General features: G+C 40.4%; 1 protein-coding gene, 1 long non-coding RNA gene and 1 pseudogene across 2 annotated transcripts in view; 2 read left to right on the top strand and 1 right to left on the bottom strand.

Annotated features, from left to right (window-relative positions):
- Positions 1-20,515, bottom strand: part of LOC125747564 (uncharacterized) — a 46,087-nt gene extending 25,572 nt beyond the window's left edge. Inside the window, exons 1-3 of the long non-coding RNA XR_007399331.1 lie at positions 20,394-20,515; positions 17,074-17,176; positions 1,737-1,840 (exon numbers count right to left, since the gene is read on the bottom strand). This is a non-coding gene — a long non-coding RNA (uncharacterized LOC125747564). The remainder of the gene's footprint in view (positions 1-1,736; positions 1,841-17,073; positions 17,177-20,393) is intronic.
- LOC125747552 (myosin heavy chain, fast skeletal muscle-like) lies at positions 174-17,493 on the top strand. Its single transcript, XM_049022902.1, has 39 exons — positions 174-386; positions 1,038-1,181; positions 1,268-1,424; positions 1,571-1,598; positions 1,743-1,854; positions 1,935-2,027; positions 2,123-2,186; positions 2,636-2,734; positions 2,814-2,917; positions 3,042-3,180; positions 3,263-3,381; positions 4,061-4,210; positions 4,303-4,473; positions 4,560-4,866; positions 5,006-5,076; positions 5,166-5,253; positions 5,366-5,483; positions 8,069-8,192; positions 8,291-8,427; positions 9,649-9,904; positions 10,034-10,276; positions 10,362-10,538; positions 10,626-10,771; positions 10,879-10,969; positions 11,477-11,866; positions 11,952-12,078; positions 12,167-12,285; positions 12,617-12,813; positions 12,898-13,081; positions 13,200-13,365; positions 13,493-13,617; positions 13,715-14,023; positions 14,106-14,309; positions 14,410-14,535; positions 14,729-14,899; positions 15,109-15,213; positions 15,296-15,391; positions 17,053-17,184; positions 17,390-17,493. Exons 1-39 carry the CDS (start codon positions 186-188, stop codon positions 17,405-17,407), a joined length of 5,808 nt encoding a protein of 1,935 aa, XP_048878859.1. The 5' UTR covers positions 174-185; the 3' UTR covers positions 17,408-17,493.
- A 3,810-nt stretch (positions 20,516-24,325) lies between the features above and the next one.
- Positions 24,326-24,571, top strand: part of LOC125747751 (myosin heavy chain, fast skeletal muscle-like) — a 33,629-nt pseudogene continuing 33,383 nt past the window's right edge.

Raw genomic sequence — 24,571 nt, 5'->3', positions numbered from 1 at the left:
ATTATGTAGTGCTGAATTTATTTATACACCAAAATGCATGAAGTCTCAATATGAATGAAAAACCAGATAGATGGCTGGTTTCATTCACTTATTAAAATCCATTAAATAAAGGCCTAAGGGACATAAGTAAGAGATTTGTGTGATGTGTGACAAATGATTTTCCCATTTCTCAGTAAACTGTCATCATGGGTGATGGGGAAATGGAGTGTTTTGGCCCGGTGGCCATTTACCTCCGGAAGCCAGAGAAAGAGAGGATTGAAGCCCAGAACAAACCCTTTGATCCCAAAACGGCCTATTTTGTGGCTGAACCAAAGGAGATGTACCTCAAAGGGGTTCTTCAAAGTAGAGAGGGGGGCAAAGCCACTGTGAAGACTTTGTGTGGGCAAGTAAGTACAACTGTATAACTAACAGACAATTACAGATCATCAGTATAAAATTATTAGGCTTTTCTTATTATAGGAATCCATATCAGGATTATAATAATGGTATAACTACCACTTTTACACATACAATGGTGCTTGAAAGCTGGAAGTGAATTTTCCAGATTGCTGCATAAATATGACATAAATCATCATCAGATCTTTACACAAGTCCTAAAAGTAGGTGAACATAACACAACTGAACAAATAAAACAAAAATATCATACTTGGTTATTTATCTATACAGTGTCACTAATCTGTGAGTGGCAAATGTACATGAACCTTGCAGGTAATTTGAAGGTGGAGATTTGAGTCAAATCAATCAATTTTGCAGTTGTTCATATGATGACAATCAGGTGTGAATGGGCACCCTGTTCATATTATCTATCAAGGGCTTCATCTTCAAACATATTTGTGCAGTGTCAGTGTATCTGAGTGTCAGTGAAAAACCGATGATGTTTTAAGTAATTTCTATGGGAAAATGAAAAAATCTGAACTCTTCTGAACTTTCAAGCACCACTGTAAAGAGAAAAACTGATTCATTTTTATTTTAAGGTCTTTTTTTGTAAATTACATTGTTTACATCTCGGGACAAATCTCTGTGTCTCTTTAACACAGACCATTACAGTTAAGGAGGATGACATTCACCCCATGAACCCTCCAAAGTTCGATAAAATTGAGGACATGGCCATGATGGCCCACCTCAATGAGCCCGCTGTGCTGTACAACCTCAAAGAGCGTTTCGCAGCCTGGATGATCTACGTGGGTATTTCTATTAAATCTGATTGATGTGTCCTTTCATATTAAAAAGTACACGTATGAATAAATGTTTACTTGCTGTATTGCAGACATACTCCGGGCTGTTCTGTGTCACTGTGAACCCCTACAAATGGCTCCCAGTGTACGATGCTATTGTTGTGGCCGGCTACAGGGGCAAGAAGAGAATTGAAGCTCCACCTCACATCTTCTCCATCTCTGACAATGCCTATCAGTTCATGCTCATAGGTATAAATAATCCAAAATATGGATTTGTTTTGTAAATTTGGCATACTACATTGCCAAAATTTCCAGTTATGCATTATTTGTATTGTACGGAGTATTATTGGCTGAGAATAATAAAACAATATATTTCCTTATCATTCTCCTTACAGATCATGAGAACCAATCACTCCTGATTACGCAAGTATCTGGATGCAGAATACAGATATTTAAAACCAAACACAAAACTGAACACTAAAAACCAAAATAATTAACTAGAAATAGAATACAAAATAAGTCATATGCATGTTTATACCTGAGTCTATTTCCCATACTCACCCATAGTGGAGAATCCGGTGCAGGAAAGACTGTGAACACCAAACGTGTCATCCAGTACTTTGCCACAGTTGGCGCTTCAGACAAGAAAAAAGCTGAGCCTGTTCCTGGAAAAATGCAGGTAAGAGAGAAAAGCAAGGACTATGAATAAGGAACATATATACAGAAGCAAGAGTCTCAATGCTCCAGTGTCTCCTGTAGGGTTCCCTGGAAGATCAAATCGTTGCAGCGAACCCTCTGCTGGAGGCTTATGGTAATGCCAAGACTGTGAGGAATGACAACTCCTCTCGTTTTGTAAGTAATTTAATCTAATTTTTCCTTAAATTTCACTCCCAGAATTAGCTGCAAAATGACTGTTTTAAAATTTCAATACTTTCATTATATCCCAGGGTAAATTCATCAGAATCCATTTTGGGCAAACAGGGAAACTGGCTTCTGCTGATATTGAAACTTGTAAGTTCTCACTTCCCAAACTATTTATTTTAAAATTCATCACAAAATGATAAATGTAGGGGCGGCATGGTGGTGCAGTGGTTAGCACTGTTGCCTCACACCTCTGGGACCCGGGTTCGAGTCTCCGTCTGGGTCACATGTGTGCGGAGTTTGCATGTTTTCCCCATGTCGTCGTGGGGTTTCCTCCGGGTACTCCGGTTTCCCCCCACAGTCCAAAAACATGCTGAGGCTAATTGGACTTGCTAAATTGCCCGTAGGAATGCATGCGAGAGTAAATGGTGTGTGAGTGTGCCCTGCGATGGGCTGGCCTCCCATCCTGGGTTGTTCCCTGCCTCGTGCCCATTGCTTCCGGGATAGGCTCCGGACCCCCCGCGACCCAGTAGGATAAGCAGTTTGGAAAATGGATGGATGGATGATAAATGTAAAATGCTGAAAACTCCTATTGACAGATTTACTGGAAAAGTCAAGAGTCACTTTCCAGCTGTCAGCTGAGAGAAGCTACCACATCTTCTATCAACTTATGACAGGCCACAAACCAGAGCTGCTTGGTATGTACCCAGTGCCTGGGGTAAACTGGGGTTTTGTACCTGCAGATTACATCTGTGAATGTTTTCTTCATCTTTACAGAGGCACTTCTGATCACCACCAATCCATACGACTACCCCATGATCAGTCAAGGGGAGATTACTGTTAAAAGTATCAATGACGTTGAAGAATTTATAGCCACAGATGTGAGTAAATGGTTAATGAACATCATGTACTTCCAACCACACAAGTAACAACAGCAATCTGCAGTCTTGCAGTCATTTTAGCAGTCTTGGAATTAAATTCATGTTTCTGTTCTGAATTATGCAGACTGCCATTGACATCTTGGGCTTTAATGCTGAGGAGAAAATAAGCATCTACAAACTGACTGGAGCAGTGATGCATCATGGGAACATGAAGTTCAAGCAGAAGCAGAGAGAGGAGCAGGCAGAACCTGATGGCACTGAGGGTAACAGATATGATAACCTCAACCGTAAAATAATTTACACAGAGTTATAGATCATTAACCAAACAAACTGTACGTATTTCAGTGGCCGATAAAATTGCCTACCTCATGGGCCTGAACTCAGCTGACATGCTGAAGGCTCTGTGCTACCCCAGAGTGAAGGTCGGGAATGAGTTTGTGACCAAGGGGCAGACTGTACCTCAGGTAGAAATTAAGCCACATTCTATTCCTATTAGAATGATAAAAAAATAATTCAACAGTATCTGTAATGAGAAAGATTGGGCACAGGGGTCCGAAACATTGTGCAACCAAAATGCAGAACGAGAATCAAAATCATGGTCGAGAGCAGAAGTTGTAAGTAATCTTGTAGGTAATCTATCCTAGAGAGTGAGGGGACAGGCAAACACTTATGACATGGGGAAAGTGGGACTCTCAGGCACACCTAGACAGGGTTCCTAACCAACCCTTGCATGAGGAACAGGGTCCTGGAGAACAGGCAGACAAAATAACACAGCAGTATAGTCACACAACCTGGGAAGTACAGTGCGGAGAAGCATATGAGAATGAAACCTTGCAATGTGTAAACCGGTTCTCCCGGTTTAGAACTACTGGTGATTAGAATTAAAACAGGATAGCTGTCAATACCTTGGTGAATTAGATGGGGCTATGGGACGTGGTTGCAGTAAGCAGTCCAGGCTCATCCACATAGTATGATTGTGAAATTTAACTTAATATATGGTATTTAATATTAATAGGAAATCACATGAAACAAACATTTCCCTTTTCGTTTTTGTAAACTAGGTTAACCGTACTGCCACGGCTCTGTGGTGATTGGTCTATGAGGACATAAAGAAAATTTGTATTTTCTTTTTGCAATTATTAGGTGAATCATGCCGTTGGCGCCCTCTGCAAATCAGTCTATGAGAAAATGTTCTTATGGATGGTGGTGCGTATCAATGAGATGTTGGACACAAAGCAGCCAAGACAATTCTTCATTGGTGTGCTGGACATTGCTGGCTTTGAAATTTTTGATGTGAGTGGATGCTGCTAATACAATTAAATATTATTTGGAATATGTCATTTCCATCTTAATGGAAAGGCATTAAAAGTTTACTTCAACAACAGCTCAACAGTTTGGAGCAGCTGTGCATCAACTTTACCAATGAAAAACTGCAACAGTTCTTCAACCATCACATGTTTGTGCTTGAACAAGAGGAGTACAAGAAAGAGGGGATTGAGTGGGAGTTCATTGACTTTGGTATGGACTTGGCTGCCTGCATTGAGCTTATTGAGAAGGTATGTCACATAAACATTGTTCTTTGTGAATAGATTCCTCCCTTTTCTCCTCAGTAGGCATCAATAATCTGTTCTGTCTCCAACAGCCAATGGGCATCTTCTCCATCCTTGAAGAGGAGTGCATGTTCCCCAAGGCTACAGACACCAGCTTCAAGAACAAGCTGTATGACCAGCATCTGGGCAAATGTAACGCATTCCAGAAGCCCAAGCCTGCCAAAGGCAAGGCTGAGGCCCACTTCTCCCTGGTGCACTATGCTGGCACTGTGGATTACAACATCGCCGGCTGGCTGGACAAGAACAAGGATCCTCTGAATGAATCTGTTGTGCAACTCTACCAGAAGTCATCTGTCAAACTGCTGGTTCACCTCTATGCATCAGCTGGTTCAGCTGAAGGTATTTACAATTTTAGACTTTTGCGTATGTCCCATGAAAAAGAAGAGAGTACTTTCATCAGGAAGACTAATAATGGCATATCACTATATTCTCACAAATACATTAGAGTGTGATGTAAAGACAATTATTTTGTGAACAGATGCTAGCGGTGGCAAAAAGGGCGGCAAGAAGAAGGGTGGCTCCTTCCAGACTGTGTCTGCTCTGTTCAGGGTACAGTACATATTGTAATCAGTTACCCTCTGCAATATCTATATTTGGCTTCATCTTACGTCAATTACACACATCCTTTCATCTCACAGGAGAACCTGGGCAAACTGATGACCAACCTGAGGAGCACTCACCCTCACTTCGTGCGCTGCCTGATTCCAAACGAATCAAAGACACCAGGTTTGTACAGGATTGCATATTACATCAACTGCATAAACATTAATATTAAAGGAGTTTCACTAGGTTTATTCAGATTTTATGTATAACGCCTTTACTTTTATTTGTGCTGTAGGTCTAATGGAGAACTACCTGGTTATCCATCAGCTGAGGTGTAACGGTGTGCTGGAAGGTATCAGGATCTGCAGAAAGGGTTTCCCCAGCAGAATCCTGTATGGTGACTTTAAGCAGAGGTCATTTTAAACACTTCTGTTTCATGGATTACTCTATCAATATAATAACTTGCAGCTAAATATGAATCAGCGTCATGCCTCCCCCTTGTGGGAATGCCAGCATGATCAGGATCTCACATTCAGTGCAAGATATTTTTGCACCCATGTGGTCATGTACTAAACGCTTTCTGCTTCTCTCTTGTGCAGCCCTAACCTGACCTACCCTCCATGTACGTGTCCATGCTTGTATACCCCGCATCCCCGCTCCATGTTACTTCCTGTCCAGAATCCCCTTCAGTGTAGGATTGATCTCTTCTGGCTTCCAGACCCCTCCACTTCATGAACCCGAGAACGTCCAAGTCTTGTGTTTCTGCTTTTGGCTGCCTCAGCATAAATAAAACCGTTCTTCGCCTTACACTTCTGCTGGAGTTTCTGTTGTGACAGAATACCTTACTGAAGACATGACGGGCCTGGCCGATCTCCAGAAATAGCTACAGGATGCCCTGGCACTGAATGACGATTTTACAACCTTAGTCAGTCAGATATAACAAGGCATCACTGACGTTTGCCCCGTTCCTGAGCACACCTCCGCGGGAGGCCTCAGGGATTCCTGTTGCAGTGCCAGAGTAGGAAAGTGGAGATCCTAGTTGCTGCTGGGCATTTTTAATGAAGTGTGAGCTTTACATTGATCATCACCCTGATGTATTTCAGGGAGATACTGATCGGGTGCATTTTGTAACCTTCCTGTTATCGGGAAGAGCCCTTCAATGGGCTACCACCCAGTGAATGAAGAAGAGCCCCTTCTTGCTATTTTCGGTGCCTTTCCAATGCATGTTTAGTGCAGTCTTTGATGATCCGGAGGCGTGACATAATTTTGGCGATCGCATCGCGGACCTTGATCAGTGACAAATTTCTCACTGGAATTCTGCATGCTTGCTGCTGGGCTGGATTAGCCACCCTCCTGCCTCTAAGTGCTGTTTAGGCACGTTCTGCACCCTGATCTACATGGATGGATGGATGGATGGATGGATGGGATAGCCCGGATGTTCAACGAGTATGTCCAGTGGGCTATGACCCTCTATAACACCATGCGAGAGTGCCAGTAAGCTACATCCAAAGAGCCCCCGGAATCTGCCCTCTCTCCCTGCCACAAAGGGCCCCAGAGCCCATGCAGTTGGGAAGAACCCTAATGACCCCATTGGAGCGTCACAGTCAGTTACAGTAGGGGCTGTTTCTACTGTGTTGAGCCAAGGCACATCCTTAATTCCTGCTCAGTCCATTCTAGGAGAGCACCAGTGCTCTCCACCCAGGTATGGGTTCTTAATCCACTTGCCATTTCCCACAGCTAGATGTTTGTTCCTGTTTGCTTGTCCTGAGCTCAGGGGCACCTGGTGGAGAGAGCCCTAACTGACTGTTACGGGGAATTTTACTGACTGTCAACAGGCCCTGTGGTATGTGGTACCTCTAGAACTGCTCTCTGCTCCCCTTGCAGTTCAAGAGGTGAACAGGGCTCCCCTCGCTGACGGGAAGGTGATCTACAGTACCATATCACCCTACTGCAGATGCAGTTATCCACAAAGAGGACATCCAGTTTCTGGTCCTTCTAACAGTCAGTGACAGGATTATCTTGGGGTACCCATGGTTGCAGCTCCATAATCCACAAAGGGACTGGGTCACAGAGGACCTGAGCACATGGTCTCAGTCTTGTTTTTCCACCTTTTTGTGGAAAGTCCGGTCCCAGAAGGCAAGTCCTCAGCTTCCCGTGAATATGAAGCCTTCAGGGATAAATCCCAGGTTCTTCCTCATCGGGAGTCAGACTGTTTGATTGAGCTGGTGGAGGGGGCATTGGTGCCAAAAAGACATCCTCGCACTGTCCCAGCCACAAGAAGAAGCCATTATATCCCCTCCTGAGACAACCTGACCCGTATCTCCCTTTCATGAAGGTGAACACATCAGAGGTAGAAGTCTGAGCCATTCCTTTCCAACGCCAGGAAGGGAGCAGGAGGTTGCACCCCTGTGCTTTCTTCTCTAGAAAGCTGAACCCCGCAGAATGTAACTATGACATTAGTTGACATCCTGGACCCAGCCATGGTGGTTGTCCCCCACCGGTATCACTCTGACAAGCCTGCTTCCATCCCCGGGGTCAATCTCTGCCTCAAGGAGGCGGCGGTCTTGGAGGGGGTTCTGTCACGCCCCCCCTCATATGAATGCCGGCATGATCAGGAAGAGAGCCACACCTGTCTAGCTCCCTTTAAAACCCCAAGTGATCTCGCAAGATATTGTTGCTCCCATGTTGCTACATACTAAGTGCTTTCTGCTTGTCTCTTGTGCAGCCCTAACCCAACCTGCCATGCGTATTCCTGTCACCGCTCGTCTGCCCCAGATCCTCACTCCATTTAACTCCTGTGCAGAGTCCCCTTCAGTGTAGGATTTATCTCTCTGGCTTCCAGACCCCGACAACATCCAAGTATTGCATTTCTGCTTTTGGCTGCTTCGGTTTAAATAAATCCCGGTTTTCGCTGTCATTCAGATCTGCTGGAGTGTTTTCTGATGTGACAATCATAAATATATTGTGCAACATAATTTTTTTAAATGTACTACCTCAGATACAAAGTACTGAATGCCAGCATGATTCCGGAAGGACAGTTCATTGATAACAAGAAGGCTTCAGAGAAGCTCTTGGGTTCAATTGATGTCGACCACACTCAGTACAAGTTTGGCCACACTAAGGTAACAAGCTGGAGATATCTGTGTCATGCTATTTGTAACACACATTGCAGGATTCATAATCCTGTTATTTACCTAATATCTACTATATCTGTTACCAGGTGTTCTTTAAAGCCGGTCTGTTGGGTCAACTGGAGGAGATGCGAGATGAGAAACTAGCCTCTTTGGTCACCATGACTCAGGCCCTGTGCCGGGGGTACCTTATGAGACAAGAGTTTGTAAAGATGACGGAGAGGAGGTAAAAAGTTAAATATATTAGAATGTATTTCGTTTAATTTTTTCTGGGTACTTTTCCTCATACAGTCCAAACACATGCAGATAGGATAGAGTCTCTAAAATGCCTGAAATGCATGACTATGTATGCGAATTTCCTTGTTGACATGCCCTTGTGTGGAGTAGCATCCCATTCAGGGTGTACCTGAGCCATGTGTCCAATGTTTACCAGCCTCAAAGTCCCCTGGACAACTTCAAGGCCCCCGGGATAAACCATAACAATATGTATAAATGAATGGATAAGTAACAAGACTTCTGCACTGAAAAACTTAAATTCAGTTTCATTTAATAACTGTGAATTATTACCAATTATTTATTTCAGCAAATTATTACAACTTGTCATTTTGGCCTATACAGTAAGTCCCCAAGATATGAACCAGTTCCGTTCTGAGAGCGGGTTGGCAAGTCCAACAAGGATAGCCTAGGCATCCAGCTGATGATGCTCCACCCTCAACCAAGAAAATACTTTTAAAAATTAATATTTGTGTTTTTTGAACATTTGTGCTGTATTTTAACAAGAAACTGTCATGCCCTGCTCGTTTGATCCTTCCTGGTGCCACGCCCCCCTTATTTACCTCGTGTGGAATCCCGGTGTTCTCAGCTCTGCCTAGTTGTTGTTAATTAGTTCTGTATATTTAAGTTCGCGTTCGAGTATGTTTCTATCCACCCATCCATTTTCCAAACCGCTTATCCTACTATGTCGCGGGGGGGTCCAGAGCCTATCCCGGAAGCAATGGGCACGAGGCCGGGAACAACCCAGGATGAGGGGCCAGCCCATCGCAGGGCACACTCACACCCATTCACTCACACAAGCACTCTTACAGGCAATTTAGCAAGTCCAATTAGCCTCAGCATGTCTTTGGACTGTGGGGGGAAACCGGAGTACCCGGAGGAAACCCCATGACGACATGGAGAGAACATGCACACTCCACACACATGTAACCCAGATGGAGACTCAAACTTCGGTGTATGAGGCAACAGTGCTAACCACTGCACCACCATGCAGCCTCGAGTATGCACAATTTTTATTTTGCCGTTATTTAAGCAATCTTTTATTTATTTGACACACACATTCACATCTTTGAAAGTCCACATCTTGAAGGTTCATATGTAGAGGATTTTCGGTATATGAACAATCAGTATAAATTTGACAGACTATCTAATGTTTCTTGTGTTCTTCCTTCAGAGAGTCTATTAACACCATCCAATACAACATCCGCTCATTCATGAATGTGAAACACTGGCCATGGATGAAAGTGTACTTCAAGATCAAGCCACTCCTGAAGAGTGCAGAAGCTGAGAAGGAAATGGCCAACATGAAGGAAGAATTTGGGAAAACCAAAGAAGACCTGACGAAAGCCCTGGCCAAGAAGAAGGAGCTGGAGGAGAAAATGGTTTCTCTTCTGCAGGAGAAGAATGACCTGCAGTTACAAGTGCAAGTGGTATGCAAATACTCTGAGTGATAGAGATATGAAAGTACTCAACTAACCAAAATGACTGGTAAAAACTCTTTAATTAATTCATTTTGATCTTACACCTTGAAAAATGACTTTAATGTGTTTTATATTTAGGTAACTGAAAATCTTGCAGATGCAGAGGAAAGGTGTGAGGGACTCATCAAAACTAAAATAAAGCTTGAAACAAACCTCAAAGAGACAAATGAGAGGCTGGAGGATGAGGAAGAAGTCAATGCTGAGTTGATTGCCAAGAAGAGGAAACTGGAGGATGAGTGCTCTGAGCTAAAGAAAGACATTGATGACTTGGAGCTGACCTTAGCTAAAGTGGGGAAGGAGAGACATGCCACAGAAAACAAGGTTAATGTTAAATCATTAAAAATCGTATACATTTTGACTATTTCCTTAACTCTTTGTAAACACGTATGAAATGCTTTCCTCTCAGGTTAAAAATCTGACTGAGGAAATGGCCACTCAGGATGAGAGCATTGCCAAGTTAACCAAGGAGAAGAAAGTCCTCCAAGAATCACACCAGCAGACCCAGGATGATCTCCAAGCAGAAGAAGACAAAGTCAACACTCTGATCAAAGCCAAGATAAAACTTGAACAGCAAGTGGATGATGTAAGGAAAATAATCTTTAACTGTTTCATGCTGCTCATGACCAATTACGAACAATGTTTCAGACACTTAACTTGATTTCATTTGTAGTTTGAAGGCTCTCTGGAACAAGAGAAAAAGCTACGCATGGATGTTGAGAGAGCCAAGAGAAAGCTTGAAGGAGACCTGAAACTTGCCCAGGAATCTATAATGGACCTGGAGAATGACAAGCAGCAGTCAGAGGAGAAGATAAAGAAGTAAGAATGGTGGTATAATAAAATGAGAAAAATCCTTATTTCACAACTTCCAGATTTAAAAGATTCATTGATACAGAAAATCAAAAATGTCTGACTGCTGTCCACAGGAAGGACTTTGAGACTAGCCAGCTTCTGAGCAAAATTGAGGATGAACAGTCACTGAGTGCTCAGCTTCAGAAGAACAATAAAGAGCTGCAGGTAAAGTAAGTTTACTACAAAAACACAATGGGGGGGGGGGGTACAAATATAACTTTGCTTTCCATTTCTTATTTTAATAACTTAAAGCAAGACACTTTAACATGCCCCATTCATGTGACCACACCCCAAGCCCTGCTTTGTCAGTATCTTTTTACTGCAACTCTGCATCATACAGCAATCGATAGAGGACATCCATCGTAATGTATCTCTGTCTTGTTATGTCGAGATCAGAAAATATTTGTCTTATGATCTCAACATAGCCAAAGTTGTTTTCTTGAGAGTTATAAGTGTTATTTCCTAGGGCTGAGGCTAATATTGTTCAATCCACGCATTTTTTATTGCATTCCCACCAAAAATCTAAAATTGCCCTCCGAATGTGCTACAATATACGATGCAGCATTTTTGATGGCATTGGCCTATACTGACACTGGGTATCAGATCAGTGCCATATCTAGTTACAACTAAACCAATGTCACAGAATAACTTATCTACCTTAATGTGATTCAGGCTCGTATTGAGGAGCTGGAGGAAGAAATTGAGGCTGAACGTGCTACCAGGGCAAAGGTTGAGAAACAGAGGGCTGATCTGTCCAGGGAACTTGAGGAGATCAGTGAGAGGCTTGAGGAGGCTGGTGGTGCAACCTCAGCTCAAATTGAGATGAACAAGAAGCGTGAGGCTGAGTTTCAAAAGCTGCGCCATGATCTTGAAGAGTCCACCCTGCAGCATGAGGCTACAGCTGCTGCCCTCCGTAAGAAGCAGGCTGACAGTTTAGCAGAATTGGGAGAACAGATTGACAATCTTCAATGTGTCAAGCAGAAACTGGAGAAGGAGAAGAGTGAATACAAAATGGAAATTGATGACCTGAGCAACAACATGGAAGCTGTCTCAAAATCAAAGGTATGAGGAAACTAGGATGTTTGAGGTGATTAAACCTGATTTGTGGACATCACACATTTTTTACAAAAAAAAATTATTCTGACAGGGCAACCTGGAGAAAATGTGCCGCACCCTTGAAGATCGAGTAAGTGAACTCAAGTCAAAGAATGATGAAAATGTTCGCCAGCTAAATGACATGAGTGCACAGAGAGCAAGACTCCAGACTGAAAATGGTAGGTAAAATACAGACATCTTTTAAGCAATAAATATCAAGAGAAGTGCAACAAAAATATTATGATTTTGTTACATTTACTTATTTAGGTGAATTTGGTCAGCAGCTTGAGGAGAAAGAAGCTCTTGTTTCCCAGTTGACTAGAGGTAAACAGACCTACACACAGCAGATTGAGGAGCTCAAGAGGCATATTGAAGAGGAAGTCAAGGTAACTAAAATTGTAGTTCAAAATATCAATGAGTACGATACATGTAGATTTAGAGCAAAATAATATATAATTATAATACGGAGTATTATACGAAATATAATACGGTTGAAGATGAATGTTCCGGTTCACTTTTTTCCTTCTTCAAAAAACATGCAACATAAGAAAAATGAATTGAAGTATCTGAATTGACTGTATGTCTGGCTGAATGTGCACCTGACAGTGATTGGTTGGTTGGTTCTCCAATTGCAATGCATATATTATTGATACTGCTGATAGGGACAGCCCTAGAAACAATGTAGTCAAACTGTTTTTTTCTATTTTTCATTTATAGGCCAAGAACGCCCTGGCCCATGCTGTGCAATCAGCCCGCCATGACTGTGACCTCCTCAGAGAGCAAAATGAAGAGGAGCAGGAGGCCAAGGCTGAACTGCAGCGTGCAATGTCCAAGGCCAACAGTGAGGTGGCTCAGTGGAGGACCAAATATGAGACTGATGCCATCCAACGTACTGAGGAGCTCGAGGAGGCCAAGTAACTACACTGATTCTACATCTTCACTTAACATAAATCAATGTCAAAATAATTCAACCAAAACTAAAATTTGACTCTCCACAGGAAAAAGCTTGCTCAGCGTCTGCAAGATGCAGAGGAATCTATTGAGGCTGTCAATGCCAAATGTGCTTCTCTGGAGAAGACCAAACAGAGACTGCAGGGTGAGGTGGAGGACCTCATGATCGATGTAGAGAGGGCAAACTCTTTGGCTGCTAATCTGGATAAGAAGCAGAGAAACTTTGACAAGGTAAACAAATATATTGAGAGAATTCCCTGCCAGTTTGCCAGCATAGACACGAAGGAGAAATTTACTTCTAATGCTAACTACCTGCCGTCAACTTCATTTTGTGTTCAATATTTTCTAGGTCCTGGTAGAATGGAAACAGAAGTATGAGGAAAGTCAGGCAGAGCTGGAAGGGGCTCAGAAAGAGGCTCGTTCTCTCAGCACTGAACTGTTCAAGATGAAGAACTCCTATGAGGAAACTCTGGACCACCTGGAGACCATGAAGAGAGAGAACAAGAACCTGCAGCGTATGTTTCCATATTGATTCTGATAGATTCAAACTCCACGAAAATTACACTAATTATACCCTATTACTGAACCTTATTAATTAGATTCATTTTCTTCCATAATAATACGTATGTATTTACTATTCAGAGGAGATCTCAGACCTGACTGAACAAATCGGTGAGACTGGAAAGACCATCCATGAGCTTGAGAAGGCAAAGAAGACAGTAGAGACAGAAAAGACAGAAATCCAGACTGCTCTAGAGGAAGCCGAGGTAAACACACCCACAAAACAGTAATAACAGGAAATAACAAAAAAAATGCTGGGGTACATGGGGCATTACATGTATTTTTCATCATTTACCTTCACAGGGCACCCTGGAGCATGAGGAGTCCAAGATCCTACGTGTCCAGCTAGAGCTCAACCAGGTCAAGGGTGAAATTGACAGGAAGCTGGCAGAGAAAGATGAGGAGATGGAGCAGATCAAGAGGAACAGCCAGAGGGTCATTGATTCCATGCAGAGCACTTTGGATGCAGAAGTCAGGAGCAGAAATGATGCTCTAAGGGTCAAGAAGAAGATGGAGGGAGACCTCAATGAAATGGAGATTCAGCTCAGCCATGCCAACCGTCAGGCTGCTGAGGCCCAGAAACAACTGAGAAATGTCCAGGGACAGCTTAAGGTATGTACACAATTATCCTGACAATAAAATGGAAGAGTGTATCTCTCAGTAAGAAGATAAAGGAAGACGTGTTATTTTACAGGATGCCCAACTGCACCTTGATGAAGCAGTCAGGGGACAGGAGGACATGAAGGAGCAGGTTGCCATGGTGGAGCGCAGGAACACTCTGATGCTGGCTGAGATTGAAGAGCTGAGGGCTGCTCTGGAGCAGACAGAGAGAGGCCGCAAAGTGGCCGAGCAGGAGCTGGTCCATGCCAGTGAGCGTGTTGGACTGCTGCACTCCCAGGTATGCTTAAAATATCAAAAGTTATGTATGATCTCCCTAAAGACATTGCTCCAATTATTTGCATTTGTATTAATATTAAAAATAAATCATTGTCTTTCAGAACACCAGCCTGATTAACACCAAGAAGAAGCTTGAAACTGACCTAGTTCAGGTCCAGGGTGAGATGGATGATGGCATTCAGGAGGCCAGAAATGCAGAGGAGAAGGTCAAGAAGGCCATTACTGATGTGAGTAATCATAATCTGAATAATTCTGAAACATTTTTCTACAGCGGAACTCAAAACAATCCAATTCCTACCACAGTGTATTCAATGGCATCTAGTATTGCTTATGTACTTCCCAATAGTACTAATAAAATCTAAGATCAGAGATACCACAACATTGTGGACCAATGTAGAGCATACCATGAACACATTTTAGGCAGCCATGATGGCAGAGGAGCTGAAGAAGGAGCAGGACACCAGTGCCCACCTGGAGAGGATGAAGAAGAACCTCGAGGTCACAGTGAAGGACCTGCAGCACCGTCTGGATGAGGCTGAGAGCCTGGCCATGAAGGGTGGAAAGAAACAGCTCCAGAAACTGGAAGCCAGGGTGAGCAGTACAACTGATAAACTGTGTTTATGAGAAGGCTACTAACCTCTTATTATTTGGTCATTTTAAAGTGACACTGAAATGGATGGATTGGCATTTGTAAATTTTTTGTAGTTGTATATTTCACATTGTTAGCATACAATTGCTTTACCACTTGAGAAGTATTTGATAAATCCACAGGAAAAAAAATCTGAATTTTTACATTTAAGGTACGCGAGCTGGAATCTGAGGTTGAAGCTGAACAGAGACGTGGAGCCGATGCTGTTAAAGGTGTCCGGAAATACGAGAGGAGGGTCAAGGAGCTTACCTACCAGGTAGATTTTTGCAAATATCTATATATACATAAGAAACATACACTGAAGGCTCCTGGTATCTAACAATCCATACTTGTTACAGACTGAGGAGGACAAGAAGAATGTGACCAGACTGCAGGATCTGGTGGACAAGCTGCAGCTGAAAGTGAAGGGCTACAAGAGACAGGCTGAGGAGGCTGTGAGTATCATTTTCTGTAATTTGTGTAAATGTCTCATAACTTTAGAATCTGACAAATTACACCATAAAATAAATGAAAAATAACAGATTATTTCATATTCACCACCTGCTTATCAGACATGTAATGGTGGACTTACATATATAATAAATTCATACAGGGCAAATTTAGCATTATGGATGCAACGTTTAGACTCATAGTGGCATAACAAAATGCCTCAGAGTAGGGCTGGGTGATTTAGACCAAAAATCATAACTCGATATTTTCTAGCTGAACGGTGATATATGAAATATATCTCGATATTATTTCCCCATAAAGTAATAACAAAAAGACAATAAGACAAGCTTTGATGAGTCTGTATTTGTCATTGACAGAAAATTACTTTCTTTTTTTCGTCATGTTTTCTGTGCACACCACATTAGCTTCAGGTAGCTAGCCAGAAGCAGACGGGAAGGCAAAGTACTACTAATAATAATAATAATAAATTTTATTTGTATTGCACTTTATATTTTAGCAATCTCAAATTGCTACAAAGTAAAAGAGTAGTGTAATAAAAATACTAAAGAAAAAAAAAAAGAATTACCAGGTTTACTTTTTTCATGTTGTCATGTTGAAAAAGAGGGTGGCATGGTGGTGCAGTGGTTAGCACTGTTGCCTCACACCTCTGGGACCTGGGTTCGAGTCTCCGCCTGGGTCACATGTGTGTGGCGTTTGCATGTTCTCCCCATGTCGTCGTGGGGTTTCCTCCGGGTACTCCGGTTTCCCCCCACAGTCCAAAAACATGCTGAGGCTAATTGGAGTTTCTAAATTGCCCGTAGGTGTGCATGTGCAAGTGAATGGTGTGTGAGTGTGCTCTGCGATGGGCTGGCCCCCCATCCTGGGTTGTTCCCTGCCTCGTGCCCATTGCTTCCGGGATAGGCTCCGGAGCCCCCGCCACCCAGTAGGATAAGCAGTTTGGAAAATGGATGGATGGATGGGATGGATGGATAGATGTTGAAAAAGACTTAAAATGAACACTGTAAGTGCACTACTTGACTGTAGGGTGAAGTACAAAAAAAAAGAAAAGAATTACCAGGTTTACTTTTTTCATGTTGTCATGTTGAAAAAGACTTAAAATGAACACTGTAAGTGCACTACTATATCATATGAAAAAATGATCAATATGAAAACTTGGTACATCGCCTAGTCCTACCTTACAGCATGCACAAGATTAGTGTCAATGAGTCATTTTGCATATATTTCCTTCAAACCTCTTGGATTAAGCCTCAAAATTCTTAGATTAATTTAGATGTTACAAATACATAGCATTTGAAATAGTAATTATGAAAAAAAGTATGACACAAGATATATACTCATTTTAAAGACTGGATTGGATTAGATTAGGTATTGGGTTCCTGTATTTGGATAGACTGGGATCTTGAACAAATGCTTATAGGCATGTTATGATCTACAAACGTAAACATGTTAAACTATTAAAGATGTTTTGAAGCAAAGAACCACCACCATTGTCTGGTCATGAATATGATATTTTATAACTCACATTTACAATATATACCGATAAAACTTTTTGTAATCTCTCAGTAGTAGCCTGTTGCATTTAAAGCTCTTAGTCTGACAATGATTCAGCATGACTCTCATGGTTTGCTCTTTGACTGCTGTACAGGAGGAGCAGGCCAACACTCACCTGTCCAGGTTCAGGAAGGTGCAGCATGAGATGGAGGAAGCCCAGGAGCGTGCCGACATCGCTGAGTCTCAGGTCAACAAGCTGAGAGCCAAGAGCCGCGAAGCTGGAAAGGTAATTTGCTTTTTGTTTTGTTACCTGTTGTTTAGAAATTGCATTTCACCAAAGTAAAGCTGTTCTTGCAGATCATATAGATGCAGATTACAATAGCATATCTTAAAATGTAAAGTTTAATAACAGATGTACAAATATACTGAAAAGCTATAAAGGATTAAGGTACAGGAATTAAATGCTATGAATGCTCCTGTTTTTATTGTAGTACAAGGGCGAAGAATAAGGAATGAAAATCCAACAGAAGATTAAAACACGGAATCATACAATATGAATTTCCTGTGAAATGCTCCCCAGGAAAATAAATAAAGAGAACTGAAATATACTCGCCATTTTTATTCAATGGCCTCTTGTAATTTTTATTTGGATGTTTCAAAACAAAAAAAAAATCTAATTACAGTTTTTCTTGATTGCTTTGGAGTATTTCTATCCATCCATTTTCCAAACCGCTTATCCTACTGGGTTGCAGGGGGTCCAGAGCCTATCGCGGAAGCAATGGGCATGAGGCAGGGAACAACCCAGGATGGGGGGCCAGCCCATCGCAGGGCACACTCACACACCATTCACTCACACATGCACTCCTATGGGCAATTTAACAAGTCCAGTTAACCTCAGCATGTTTTTGGACTGGAAACCGGAGTACCCGGAGGAAATCCCACGACAACATGGGGACAACATGCAAACTCCACACACATGTAACTCAGGCTGAGACTTGAACCTGGGTCCCAGAGGTGTGAGGCAACAGTGCTAACCACTGCACCACCATGCCGCCTCCTGGAGTATTTCTCAAATGTCAAATAGCATTTGCAAATTAACAAGTGTAATCCCCACACCACGTCATTTCTGCACAGCAGAACATCATTTCTCATTGTTTCACACAAATTTCCAAATGCATATTGAAATGATTTTATACAAATGTCATCATTTGGCACAATTTTAAGTTGCTTTAGTCTTGCTGAACAAAATAGATTATGTGGTTTCCCATTGTAATAATTTTACGCCCCAAACTATACAGTATATGTATGTGATCATCATGTTAGCCACCCCATGCAAAACAGTTAACCAAACATTCAAAATGATTTCAAAATATATTCCATAAATTGCAGTGATACAGCGTTATTTTCATTTTTGGTTCCAGTAGTACATGGTTTTGCTGATTTTGTGTTATACAGTGGAGTATGAAATTTTTTGTTTGCTATTGTACTGTTTCTTGAGATCTGAAGAAGTTACATGTGCATGCGAGAACGTTACGTACTGCAATTGCTTTGTTGCATTTCGTGAAAGATACTAAACATTCTCATAACTATAAGAGCATTTCTCAAAACAATTCATGCATATAGCACAACACCATGGATTAGCTACAAAAGCCTGTAACTTACCCAAAAGAATTGGCTCATATCTCGAAAGCAAATAATTCGATCAGTGTATTAGTTAGTGCCATCAAAATGAAATGTACAATCAGCTTCATTTCAACCACAAGAGTCAAAATGCTTAGATATATTGTCAAAATGTCAGTGTAAGTTTGCCCCTGAGCTCCAAAATTCTGAACAGCAGTCGGTTCCCACTTCCTCATTGTTACTGACTGATTATTGTTCTTTAGCAAACTGTTACTTATTCATGTGAAATACACCAGTTTCAACATTAGCTCTGCATTACAGTATATAAAGTTCACAGCCAAGAGAAAGGACAGGTAACACCTAAAGATCTCAAGACAGTACAATACCAAACAAAAAAGTCACACAGCACTGTATACTGTAACACCATAACAGCAAAATGGCAATACAAGATCAACAAATCAAACAACAAAATCAAGTACTATGGGAACCAAAATCACAACAATGTAGTACCATTGTTTAATTTATTATTATATAATCATTTTGAAAGCTTGGTTAACTGTATTGCATGTGGTGGCTAACACGATAATCATATATATGCAGTTTTCCGGTATAAAATTATTACAGTGGGAAACTACATAATCTATTTTGACCAACAAGACTAAAGCAATGGAAATTGTGCCAAATGATGGCAATTATAAAATCATATAAAATCATAAGTATAAAGTCATTTGTGTCATGACCTGCTCGTCGGCTCCTCATGTGTGCCACGCCCTCTGCTTACCCACGTGTTCTTTCCCGATCGTACCCAGCTGTGTCTGATTATTTTCAATCAGTCCTGTGTATTTCAGTCCGTGTCTTACCTGAGTCCTTTGTCTGTCATTGATGTTACCTGGTGTTTGTACTTCGTTCCCCAATAAACCCCCAGTTCGCCCCGTTTTCCGCCAGCCTGCTCGTTCCTGTTCGCTCGCGCTGCCAAAGCGATCATTCGTTTGGCACGTCGCGTGACGATTTGCATATATGCATTTGGAAATTTCTGTGAAGCAATGAGAAATGATGTTCTGCTGTGCAAAAGTGACACGATGGTGTGGGGATTATACTTGTTTAGCAAATGTTACTTGTCATTTCAGAAATGCTCCAAAGCAATCGAGGAAAAACAGTGCTTTTTACACGGAAGGATTTCCTCGTAAACACGACCAAAAATTAAATACCGCAATCCATATATGCACTGTAATTCGGTATATGTTGTTTCAAGGTTTTTGCACTGAGTTATACTGAGATATAATAAAACAACGATTTATGGACTGATTTCCTCGACAATGTTTCTCAGACAAATACACGAACAAAACTCCATGTTTCAACATTTCGAGACATCTAGTACTTAGTCTATGTACCAAAAATAACGCATTCCGTGGCACAGTGAGTGAATTTAGCAGACTAAATAAAAAAATGTATCAATCAAATTTAACAGACTAGGCTTTTTTCGGCTTTGGGTTAGGCTGGAAACGCCTTTAAAATAATGAAATTTACGATTGACGGTGACGGAAATACAAGGAAGGTATTACAATACAAGGAATCTTACAAATTATTACTAGGAACTTGATACGCATTACAATTAGATTATATATATATATATATATATATATATATATATATATATATATATATATATATATATATAATTATTATTATTATTAATCATAATTTAATTATAAGTTATTATATGTTACTATGACCCTATTTCACTTTCCCCCTGTATGTACCTCTATAGGACTGCAAGATCTGCAATATATTATCCCAGAATATTTCACATTAAATCATAGTTTTCATTAGATCGTTCAATATTTCATCTCACATAAAATTTCAACAGCTACATACCCCGAGAAGTGTAACATATCCCGTATCTTCTTCATCCGCGGCTTTATTCGCGCTACTGTCTCAAACCTCTTCAAAGAAACGATCTACCCTGCACTGCTCCAAGGAAGGATCAATAGGGCAGCTCTCAGCGACGCGTAGTTGGCTCAAGAAGGCTGTTTTGCATTTTGTTCCAACATGAAAAACTGTGGGGGGTTAAGTTTCACGTGTGACATTTGAATTGAATGTGTGAGCCCATTTTATCACATGTGTAAACCCTTCAGAATTTAACTGCCCCGTCCAATTTTACCCATCATATCAACTTTCAGATAGAGGCAATCTATGCAGTAAAGTTATAAATCTTTCATGTAATTGTTTAATTCGATACTCTCTTTACATATATGCAGCAACTGTAATATATTGTCCTAGATTTTAAAAGGTGGACCACATAGATTTTAAAAGGTTGTCCTCCACATTTAATTTTATCATTTATATCCTTCATTGTTATAGCCTTAATTTCTCATTTGAAATGAATGGCATCTATCTATCTATCTATCTATCTATCTATCTATCTATCTATCTATCTATCTATCTATCTATCTATCTATCTAAATTTACGCCTGCCAATTCCCTTAACGTGACTCATGTGACTACATACGGACAAACATAAATTTCACTGAGTAGCCCAGCTGGTTCATCACAAGAAAAAGTCTTAAAAATCCACCATAAAGCTTTATGTTACTGTTACTGTTTTTTTAAAAAGTACTACGCCTGTATGATGATCACTTTGTAATAAGGCATAAAATGGTTTTCAAAAATACTGCCTAATTTCTTTACTTCTTTTCATCATCACAACCCCATAGTGGGCAAGCAGTTAAGGGAGATGAATGGCAGGAGGGACTTCCAAAGGATTTTACACCACACACCATTTATTTTTTAAGGAGATGCCCATAAGAGAGCTTGTCAGCATAGCTGTCACAGGGTCCTGTCACCATTCTGGCAAAACTCCTCAAAGCTGTGAATAACAGGACAGCTGGAACAAGACCAGGATATCACATGCTGGGGAGATGAACAACTGTAGGATGAAGGATGAACTGCATAAGCACTTTTAGCAAACACAGTGACATTAAAGAAACAAATGTTAAAGTCCATCCATCTTCCTCCGGTTTAGGAAGCCCAGGTAGCATAGAGCACAAGGCTATGTTAAAGTTGAAAAGGGCAAAAAAAATTGCCTTCGAGCTCCGAAGTTATGGATTAGAATCTAACAACATCTCTGAGAAGAGTTTGCGTTTCCCCATTTACACTGTGTGCAAAAAAGGACAAAGTGTGCTGCTGTGAGGCCAGGACTCATTGTTACACATGAAGCACTGCTGGGCTCTGTGTGCTGTTGGAGTAACTAATCTCACTAATAAGTCTATAGATGTTAGAAGTCAATATTTTATATCCAATAATATAAACTGAAAACAAGGAAAATATCTGTAACTATACAGCATGGATATCAGATGTTTTCTGCAGCTGAATTTTTTTCCTGTGTACAGCCATGATTAAAATAATTGTTTTGACAGTAGAAAAATGTATTAGTTTTTTCATGGCCCAATTTGTGCAATTATATTTAGATTGTGTTAAACATGCCTTAAAAGCAAAGTTTACATTTTTATTACCCATAATGAAAGTATCATTAATACTAAAATAAAAGGCAGTTTGAGCTCTTAAAATGTTACTTGTTTCACCACTTGCATATTTCACAAAACTGATTTGGCTCACACCTTGTGAGCCACATAATTAACATAGTTTGAGTATGTTGAATATAAACCTTCATCCATCAGATCCACTGATACATTTTCCATAGCTGTTTATCTACTGCAGAGTCACAATGCACATTGAGCTTTTCGCTAAGAAACAAATGACAAAATCGGAACAAGATGACGATCCACAACAATGGCACACGCTTGCAAAAGCAGCATCAGTTAGACATGTCCAACCAAACGGGAAACGGAAATTCCCACACAAACAACCACAGGGGTAATCAAACAAACCATTCCAGAGGTGTGAGACCAATAAGACATTATTTAATTACTAATTCATCCCATATAAAGCAAACAAAAATCATCATAAGCTTAACTTACAAAATAAATGTGCAAATAAGCACAATTAAAAAAAGGAAATATTAATACTGACAGATTTTCCAGCCAATGTATCAGCCTCCAGTGATTCAAATGCAAACACTGGCACATAGATGGGCAAGTCTTTTGAGAACATGTATTAATTTGTGATAATGTAAGTCCTGTACGAAGGGGACTTTCTTCTTGTGTCTTGGGATGTCCTTTGAATTATTGTTCATGCAAGTAAAATTCAAAAGTTACAGTTCATAAATATGAACTTAATTTAGATAAATTCAAAACATTGCATATTGCAATAAACTAATGAAATCTGCTGACACCAAATTTGTTCAAATGTCACAGGGGGCTGTACTGGAACATCACGAGGAGCACGTTTCTCATGCTCAAAGAATGACAGCTGTCAGTCCCAAATGTGCTTATTTATAAAGATTTACAAGTAGCAGAAGCTCAGCAGTAGCATGTCAGCAACAGGTGTAGCCTTCTCCACAGCTAAATTGACTCTTTGCTGAAGTGTGCATAAACCTAATATTACCTGATCATACGTTCATCTCAAAAAAATAGTGAACACATAATGTTTTAAAAAGGTTGAAAACTATTATAGATGAAACATCCCATAGCTGAATGATTCGGTGATCTGTGTACTTATCATGTATCAAAAACATTTTCCAAAATGTACGACATTCCTAATGCGTATGGATGTAAGTCTTTTCGCAGACAAGCGATATTCAGACAGGGAAACATGCATATCTAGTGTCATGATACATTAAATATATTGAAATCATTAAACTTTAGAGCAGAAGACAATAATACAAAGAGATTCTTCATAACATTTTATTATATAGATAGATATATATATAGATAGATATATATATTATATAGATCTACCAGTTTCAATCTAAAGTTTTAAATGCCCAGAGTGTAACATAAGATAAAAATAAGTCTAGGGGTCCGTGATATAGAACTGTTGTTTAAAGGGCCTAAATACATGACCAAATAGAGCAGGGTCTTTCTGCTGAGCAACCACAAAGCTCCCTATAAAATCAGCAGCTCCAGACTCCTCCAACAGCTGACCGACACCCAGCACAGGTATGTGCATGAAAACACTGTTTCTGTACCATCTTAGTTATTTGTTACATTGAATAATTACTTTTAAATAATCACTTTAATACTATGTATTCTAACTGTTAATACCATGGCACAATAATAATAATAATAATAATACATACATACATACATACATACCTTACATTCAAGTTTCATGCAATAGCATTCATTCATTACATAAGTACATATGTATGCGTGTTTATGTAGATATATGTAGATTCTGAGACTCACTTTTTTGCCACATTAAGATAAAATTGTTTGTTTTTTAACAAAAGCATGTAATAATTATGTCTTTCGATTTTCAGCATCAAAAGAAACTAACTTCTATTCTCCTCTCTTGGCACCAGAGAAGGTAAATTCTTACATATAAAAGATCATTTGAAAACAGCACTGATCTGAAAATCCACAACAATGTTAAAAGCCATTTGGCTGCCAGTCTAATTGTAATGCCATTTAAGTTTTTTTTTTTTCGATTTTGGCTTTTAATATTTACTCTTATCACCATGTCCACAGAAAATATCAAAGGTTGTTAACTTAGTCAACTAAATGTCAAACATATGCTGCATTTCATATGGAAGCTTCATAAAAATATCACAAAAATATTTTTGTATGAATAAAAAAAAAATCAGATATTTAATATGAATGCAACACATATATTTCATTACCAAAATTACGAGACTCGTGATTGTCCCTAATCACAGATAATTGATAATTGTTTTTTAAATTCCTCAGTAAACTGTCATCATGGGTGATGGGGAAATGGAGTGTTTTGGCCCGGCGGCCATTTACCTCCGGAAGCCAGAGAAAGAGAGGATTGAAGCCCAGAACAAACCCTTTGATGCCAAAACGGCCTATTTTGTGGCTGAACCAAAGGAGATGTACCTCAAAGGGGTTCTTCAAAGTAGAGAGGGGGGCAAAGCCACTGTGAAGACTTTGTGTAACCAAGTAAGTACAACTGTGTACCTAACAGATTTATTT

The sequence above is a fragment of the Brienomyrus brachyistius genome, chromosome 8 (assembly GCF_023856365.1).
Source record: "Brienomyrus brachyistius isolate T26 chromosome 8, BBRACH_0.4, whole genome shotgun sequence".
Taxonomy (NCBI): Eukaryota; Metazoa; Chordata; class Actinopteri; order Osteoglossiformes; family Mormyridae; genus Brienomyrus; species Brienomyrus brachyistius.
The sequence above is the reverse complement of the archived record's forward strand: the minus strand, read 5'-3'. Positions and strand labels throughout refer to the sequence as shown.